We start from the raw sequence: 8,218 nt of genomic DNA, 5'->3' as shown, positions 1-8,218 counted from the left end.
CCTTCCAGCATATGTAGTCAACCGCTCTCCACCCCAAGCAGTCCCCTTCGTCAAATTCGGGACCACGCCAGCAGACTATTCCCCTCGAGTGGACCAGCAACACGGTAGCTGATCACACCGGTTTGCACCTGCACACACCGGCTTGCACGCCTCCAACGGCCAACGACACGAGCGACCCTACCCTACTGCTTCTTGGAGCCTGTGGCGCCATTGCTTTTTGCTTGCCGTAGGGCATACTCTTTCGTCACTCGCCCACGCCCTTCTCGAATCCGGGCACTCGGTATCGACTGCAGCTCACCACATCTGCATGTGCTGAACGGGGAAACAAGGCGCCTCTCACCACCTCACCATCCCCGGCGGACGGCAGTACTTTGGTCTCTAGCTATATAGGACCTCTGATGGATCCCTGGGCATTTGCTTGCTGCACTGCAACCAACCTTTCCTGAGATTTCCTGCGGCCAACCAAGGTCTCTCTCATCTTTCTCGCCCGAAGCATACCATGGTGGACTCTATGGCCCGACCCTACAACTCGTGGGCTCACAAGCCGTACTCCTCAAACGAGGCTCCCTACTACCGCCCAGACTCCTCCAGACAAGGCCAACGCCTTCCTCCCTCCTCGTCTTTTCTCTCGCAAACCCCGCCTCAGAGCGCCCCAGAAGCCCGAGAGACAGTCTACAAACAGAGCCCTTATGCGGTGCATCCCGCGGCACCAGCGCCTGCTCATCATATGACACCAAGGCCCTTGGCCTCTCCCCCGAGAGACAGGTGACTAATCAATCTGGCCACCACGCAGCAGATATATATGCTCGCCTGTCACCCACATACTCTTCGGGTGCAAGTGATCAAACCGGCGACGTCCCAGATCAATATCGACCGCCACCACAGAACTTTTCGTCCAGAGTGCCTCCTCCATTGACACCCCCAATGAGACAATACAGAGACATGCCTCATCCATACCCACACCCACACCCGCCGGCACCGCCGTTGCCGCTGCCGCCTACTCAATCATCGGTTCATCGGCCCTTTCCTGGTCCTCCCGGCAAAGATCTCCGCATCCAGCCACCGCCGCATGTTATGAACTCTCCAAGCCAGCCGCATACGCCGTGGTCCCCAGCCCCGTCGTCAGCCGGCCGCCCTGACAGGATGAAGATCTCACAACTCGTCGACAGTGGACCGACCACAAGTTCGTCACGTGCTGCCTCCAAGCGCCCTGAAGTCTCGCGGGCCACCGGTCCAGGACGTAAGTCGTACAGGCTCAAGGTCCGCCAGCAGCCAATGGCGGCGAGGTCTTGCGGATTCGGAGAAAGAGACCGAAGAGTTGTCGATCCGCCACCCATCGTCCAGCTCTTTATTGATGACCCGGATGCCTCGCCGGAAGAGGTCAAGGCACAACTGAAGCACCCATTCGCCGTGGTCCACGCCACCATTTGGAACGAGACGGGCGAGCAAGACTGCTCGGCCATGCCGGAGGACTACCGGCAACAGCGGCGGCTGATGGGCACTGTGGTGGCCTCGCCCTTTGTTGGGAACGACGAGAAGGGCGAAGAGGGCTGCTTCTTCTGCTTCTCGGACCTGTCCGTGCGCACGCCTGGGTCGTTCCGGCTCCGGTTCTCCATCATGTTCCTGGACCCGACCAACACGGCCATCGGGCACCGAACGCCCATCTGCGCCATCACCATGAGCGATGTCTTCACCGTCTACAACGCCAAGGACTTCCCCGGCATGCAAGCCAGCACGGCGCTCACGAAGCGCCTCAAGGACCAGGGCTGCCTCATCTCCATTAAGAAGGGGAGCGAGAAGACGGGTGGGGGCCACGGCCGTGATGACAGCGACGACGATGACGACGACGATGATGAAGAAGGCCGTGGCAAAAAGCCCAAGCGACAGCGCCGATAGCCTGGGCCGGATCTCGGAATTGTGTGTGACGACGGCAATGGCGGATGCTTTATCATCCCTCTTTCGGTTTACGGCGTTCTATCTAGAGATTGGGCATACACACGCGAAGAAGAGACAGTCATTTTACGGGGAGCCTGTTTCTTTTTTTGGTTATCTCGTTTTCCCCCTTTCGAGATGCCAGGAAAAATGGAAAAGGCGGGCGTCTTGATTCGGCTATTTTACTTTGTTTTGTTTTGTTTTTCACTTTCTGCTTTAGGCTTAAAGCATGGATGATACCACTTTCACTTCTCTTGAGGCACGGCATTATTTGTTTATGGGATAGGAGGTCGAAGGACTACATTTTGGATACCACTCATCGAGAGCAAGAAGAAGCATCAGCGATTCGCATTGTGAACATGGAGACTGGGAAAGAGCGGAAAGGTGGGAAACCAACGGTCCACCAATCGAGTCTGCTTGTCGAAGTCAAGCAGGCAAAATGATGAAGCTTACGAACTTTGTTCCCTTGTTTTCTCCGGTCCGAGGATAGGGAACACCACATACACATATTTCTACGGGACAGGGGGAGGAGATAATGGGAATTCGTCGGGATGGCGAAGTTTTTGTCCTAGTTCTTACACTGGCCGCGGTGTAACCTAGATACCTAAGTACGTACTCGGGTCCGCGGCCTGCCGGACTTGGGCTGGTGCTGTTACTGCTAGGTAATGTCGGATCATCAGTCAGTTCTTGTTTTACACACACCGTTCCGGTACGACCAGACCATTTGGCTCATATTCGTGCCACCAACCTCTAGACATTGATACCATATATACTGCATGTAATGAACGAATTCCTATACTTATTAAATCACTCCTCAGTGCTACTGCCTAGCATCTAATCATACCAGCATGAACACTTGGTACATGACCGAAGCTTTGTGGGTTGTGCAAGCATAGGTGCCATGTACTACGTGTATATTCTGTAGTGTGTGTGTGTGTGTGTGTGTGTGTCCCCGAAGATGTTAGTTACTTTGACTGAGTTGTGCTATTACCTGTCTATCAACCAGCGCAAACGTCGCTTGGTCGGGTCTTCTTATCGTTTATATTCTCTCTGTCTCTCTCTCTCCTCTCTTCTCCATTCAATGAATCTAGGGTTCCGAATTTTGAGATCCGAATCGGAGTTTAAAAAGCAGCGCCCCCCTAGCTTTACTTTATCAGCAGCTACGGTAAAAGGGTCCATGCCGGGGGCTTGGCGTCTGTTCCCAACATTTGGAGCAGGCTGGTTCCCTTGCTCCCCAATAAGGTTGCGGCGGTCATTGGCTCAATTCACAGCTTGAGCTCTTTTGGCTCTGGGTTACAGAGGGACAGGTCGATAGACAGGGAGCTTCAGTGCAGTGCAGCAGCTCCAATTGGCTCCAAACTCCATTGAACTGAAGCTCCAGTTCCTCGACTCCTCCTCCTCCTCCTCCTCCAGGCGTTTTTTTTGCTGACAATTGGCGCTAAGCCCGAAAAATCCAGCTGAGGGAAAAACCCGGAGGACGGAGAAAAAAATCCCAACATCCAAGAGCACGCAGTCCAGACAGACAATTGGTTCAATCAAATCTCTTGTCCAACTCTGACTTGCTATCGCCGGAGATTCGCCAATTGATTGCCTCCTCCAGTCGACTCCCGACTCCATTCCTTTTTTCTACTTCGTGGTCTTGTTTCCTCTTGTTCCGCCCGCCCTTTTTTCTCAATTGCATCATCCCAGCTACCACTCTCCGTCTAATCCGCAGCCATGTTCTCTCGCGCGCTGAGGGTGCCGAGAGCTGTCCCGGCCCTGCGCACTCGCGCTCGCGCCGCCGCTCCCACTGCTCCCTTTGTGAACGCCGTCCGATCCGTCACCACCAATGCCGCCAGCGCAACCCTCGAGAAGGGGGTCCCGGAGGTACGCTTCACATTCCAATTGACTGCTCAATGCCTCGAGTCCGGCGGGCGAGTAGAGGCCAGCGAGAGAGGCTTTGCGACTCGGGGGGCGGGGGCAACCTACGGAGTGGACGGAACTTGCTGACATGATATCGATTTTTGGCACTACAGGACGACGACAAGCCCTTCCAGATCACATTAAGCGACGAGAGCTTCGAAACATACGAGCTTGACCCCCCACCTTACACCCTCGATGTCACCAAGAATGAGCTCAAGAAGATGTACTACGACATGGTCGTCACCCGGTACGAAATACCCCGAATTGTGTGACCATTGCTTGTCCGCATTGGCATATATATATATATCCGTATATCCACACATATATCAAATCTGATCGAGGACTAACATGCCCCTAGTCAAATGGAGATGGCCGCCGACAGGCTATACAAGGAGAAGAAGATCCGAGGTTTCTGCCATCTGTCCACCGGACAGGAGGCTGTCGCCGTCGGTATCGAGGCCGCCCTGACCAAGGAGGATGATATCATCACTGCCTACCGATGCCACGGTTACGCCATGATGCGCGGTGGTACCGTGCGCTCCATCATTGGTGAGCTGCTCGGTCGCCGTGAGGGTATCGCCTACGGCAAGGGTGGTTCCATGCACATGTTCACCAAGGGCTTCTACGGCGGTAACGGTATCGTCGGTGCTCAGGTCCCCGTCGGTGCCGGTCTGGCTTTCGCCCACAAGTACACTGGCCGCAAGAACTGCTCCATCATCCTCTACGGTGATGGTGCCTCCAACCAGGGTCAGGTCTTCGAAGCCTTCAACATGGCCAAGCTCTGGAAGCTTCCCGCTCTGTTCGGTTGCGAGAGTATGTTTCCCTGGATCTGAGAGCCTACTGAACTACCCGCTAACGAATTGGATAGACAACAAGTACGGTATGGGTACCTCCGCCGCTCGATCCTCCGCTTTGACCGACTACTACAAGCGTGGTCAGTACATGCCCGGTCTCAAGGTCAACGGTATGGATGCTCTCGCCGTCAAGGCTGCCGTTAAGTACGGTAAGGAGTGGGCTGTTGCCGAGAACGGCCCCATGGTCCTCGAGTACGTCACCTACCGTTACGGTGGTCACTCCATGTCCGACCCCGGTACCACCTACCGTACCCGTGAGGAGATCCAGCGCATGCGATCCAACAACGACCCCATTGCCGGACTCAAGCAGAAGATCCTCGACTGGAACGTCGTTTCCGAGGAGGAGCTCAAGGGCATCGACAAGGAGGCCCGCAAGCACGTCAACGAGGAGGTTGCCATCGCCGAGGCCATGGCTCCCCCGGAGACCACCCCCAAGATTCTGTACGAGGACATCTACGTCCCCGGCAGCGAGCCCCCGTTCATCCGCGGTCGTGTCCCCGAGGAGAACTACTACTTCAACTAAGTTACTACTAGGAGGAGTGGGAAGAGAGAGAGGCTGCATAGATGAGGTGATGAGCGTGACGTGCTGTTGAACGGAATTGGGATACTGTATTTACACATTTATACGGCGTCCGAGATTTTCCTCTGCGAAGCCAAAGCAAGCAAATCCTGTACTATAATCATTAGAAGGCAGGACAGGAGTCAGTCAGTATGATAGTTGCTCATCAAGGGCTATGGGAACTTTGAACAAACCCAAAAGTCCATCCTTGATTCTGGATAACATCATGTGACTACTGAACAAGTATATGTTCACACCATCAATAAGGTTCTATCGAAGTGAGTGACAATATCATTGCGTCTCTTGTGGTCCAATGGGGCTATATACATTGCTTGCAACGGTCGAGCATTTGTCAGATATAGTCATACGGAGGAATGGCCCAATGCTGTCTGGGGCTCTTGAAATCCCCCCGTTCATGATGAAAGGGGTCCCGGACTGGCAAGCTGGCACTTGGTACATGCATATCTTGAAGTTATGGAAACATGGTATAATACTTATGACGCTCCCTCATTTGGTTTCCCTTCACTTCAACGCCCCCTTACTCCTATCCCGTTCTGTTTTTGTTATCCTTGTTTCTAAATTTCCCCTTCTGCCCCCCATTCACACCCCTGAGTCAACAACATCCATCCATCCTCATCTGCTAGCTAGCCAGCTAAGCTAGCACCGCTGATTGACCCAGCTCCCCAACCACCGCGCGCTCTCGGCGACGCGGCCGACCTGCTCGAGCACCCGGGCGACTTTCCCCTCCGGGTCGACGGAGCGGTGGCCCTCAAACTCGACGAAGAAGACGTACTGGAAGGGCGCGAGCAGGCTCGGCCGCGACGCGATGCTCGTCAGGTTCAGGCCGGCGGCGCGAAAGCACGAGAGCACGTCGGCGAGGGCGCCGGGGGCGGCGTGGGGGACGGTGAAGGAGAGGAGGGATTTGGTACCGGGGAGTTTCTTTTTCTTTTCTAATGTCGATGACAACGACGACGACGATGATGGGCCTCCTGCTGCTGCTGCTGCTGAATCGCCGTCGGGGCCGGGGGTGGTGCTGTCGTCCGTCCCCGCCCGCAGCACGAAGAAGCGCGTCGTGTTGTCCTCGCGGTCTTCGATGTTGTACGCGAGGACGTCGACGCCGTCCCGCTCGAGCAGGCGGGCCGCGGCCGCGGAGCTGATGGCGGCGCTGGTACCGGTCGCGTCGTCGCGCACGAGCTCGGCGGCGCGCGAGGTCGAGGAGACGTCGACCGTCTCGATGCCCTTGAGGTACGCCGACAGGAACCGGTTGCACTGGCCGAAGGCCTGCGGGTGGCTGTAGATGCGCTCGATGCGGGTCAGGGGCACCAGGGGCCGGCTGCGGGGGTCTTGGGGGGCTGGGTCGGAGGGGGTGGGCGTGCGTTGGCCGGTCAGGGCGGTTTCGGCGTTGACACCAGTCGCGGAGAGGAAGTTGCCCGCGGGTGGCGCTGCTGAGGGGCCAAAGGTGTTGCTGCTCATCAGTTTAGGCTGCTGCTGTGATGCCACCGTCGCGGAGACTGGTGACTCCTCCCCCTGCTGGGAGGATTTACCACGCTCGGGACCAGCAGCGCCCGCGTCATCCTCATCGTCCTCAGGAGGGGACCGGCCCAGAAGACAATGGTGCACATCCAAGTAAATCTCGGCGCAGACGGAGAGGTCCGGGTACAGGCCCTGGCGGTCCGCGAAGTGGTCCAGCGTGAAGACGACGGAGCCGTTGGTCGAGTTCTCAAAGGGCACTACGCCGTAGGTGGCGCGGCCGGACTGGGTTGTGTCAAAGACATCTGGAATTTGTCAGTTATCTAGTCAATCGGGCTATCGGTCATACAACTTAGAATATGTAACGCAACGGCTTCCTTCTGGGTTCGAAAGTATTCCCGCTCAGAAACAAAGAGGATGCAACATGCATACAGACACACCTTTGATAGTCACGACCGGCAATAGTTCGTATTTGTCTTCTGGGAACCTGTCAAGAGTGGCCTATCGACATATTGCAATGTTAGCAATTGCAAGTGAACTCGGATATACACAAGAAACTGGCAATTAGAATATGGGTCGCCTTTTCTTTGGCAGGATGCCAAGCTGACATCAATTGGTGGTGATGATGGTGGCTGTATACTAATAATCCCTGGCCGTACGTACGTACCTGATGGGTATAAGATGCAACCGGCCCCAGAAAACAGACCACTGGCTTCTTGACCGTCGACATTTTCGCTGTCTTTCGAAAAAAAAAAAAAAACTACTAAAAAAACTCTGTTTCTGTGAAACAGATATGTGCCCCGTATATGATTTGATGAGTAAGTACTTGCTCAACCAGGCCTTCAATGTTTAAAAAGAGAGAGTGAATGAATGAATGTTGAGCCCCAATTGGGTTGAAATCAATTCAAGAACCTACCTACATCGGACCTCAATGGCAGCCCCCCGGAAAAAGGAACCAAGACAGGGATCCGTGCCGTGTGACATTTAGTATACCGACCGCGGGGTTCCTCGATGGCCAATTGCTCGCTAGGGCGTAAGGGCGCAAAGCTCCGTAACGTGTAGTCAACTCAACCTTGGCGTATCTGGGTACTCCATAACTTGTCACTTGTCGTTGTCACTCTAGTACGAAATTATAAAATTTTATTCTCTCATATACTTTATGTATCAGTCGTCCAGGAGTTACTGTATATAATAATGGCACCGAGCAAGTCCCATCGTCCAGTGGTTGGCTTTTCTTGTGTGGTGTTCTGGAGCAAGGGTGTCGCTGCCAGGTGCCAGCTACTGGCAGATAGCTTCTATCTGGTAACCCCTTACTGCTGGTCATGTTCCTACCCCTGAAGTGCAAACTGCCTGTAACAGGAACGCTCAACGCTCTTCAGTGGCATTCACCGAATCAAGCATTTATTCGCCTGGCATAGCACATAAGTAAAAATATGTTGGCCATTGCCAGGGCCCAGCACGTGGGACTACAGCTTGAACGTTTGGGTTTCTGAGAGCGTCG

At 54.8% G+C, this 8,218-nt stretch overlaps 3 protein-coding genes across 3 annotated transcripts; 2 read left to right on the top strand and 1 right to left on the bottom strand.

Annotated features, from left to right (window-relative positions):
- Positions 1–942: 942 nt before the first annotated feature.
- On the top strand, positions 943–1,896 carry PG986_008330 (uncharacterized protein; the record flags this gene model as incomplete). The annotated part of the gene is made up of 1 exon (XM_066844552.1): positions 943–1,896. The coding sequence occupies one exon, from the start codon at positions 943–945 to the stop codon at positions 1,894–1,896; it is 954 nt and encodes a 317-aa protein (XP_066700664.1).
- A 1,752-nt stretch (positions 1,897–3,648) lies between these two features.
- Positions 3,649–5,211, top strand: PG986_008329 (pyruvate dehydrogenase E1 component subunit alpha; the record flags this gene model as incomplete). The annotated part of the gene is made up of 4 exons (XM_066844551.1): positions 3,649–3,798; positions 3,948–4,081; positions 4,193–4,647; positions 4,703–5,211. The coding sequence occupies 4 exons, from the start codon at positions 3,649–3,651 to the stop codon at positions 5,209–5,211; spliced, it is 1,248 nt and encodes a 415-aa protein (XP_066700663.1).
- A 693-nt stretch (positions 5,212–5,904) lies between these two features.
- PG986_008328 (Prephenate dehydratase-domain-containing protein) lies at positions 5,905–7,447 on the bottom strand (the record flags this gene model as incomplete). Its single annotated transcript, XM_066844550.1, has 2 exons — positions 5,905–7,022; positions 7,381–7,447. The coding sequence occupies 2 exons, from the start codon at positions 7,445–7,447 to the stop codon at positions 5,905–5,907; spliced, it is 1,185 nt and encodes a 394-aa protein (XP_066700662.1).
- Positions 7,448–8,218: the final 771 nt, after the last annotated feature.

This window comes from Apiospora aurea (assembly GCF_038362705.1).
Source record: "Apiospora aurea strain CBS 24483 chromosome Unknown utg000005l_segment0_segment0, whole genome shotgun sequence".
In the NCBI taxonomy this organism is placed as follows: Eukaryota; Fungi; Ascomycota; class Sordariomycetes; order Amphisphaeriales; family Apiosporaceae; genus Apiospora; species Apiospora aurea.
This window is presented reverse-complemented; position numbering and strand designations above follow the sequence as displayed.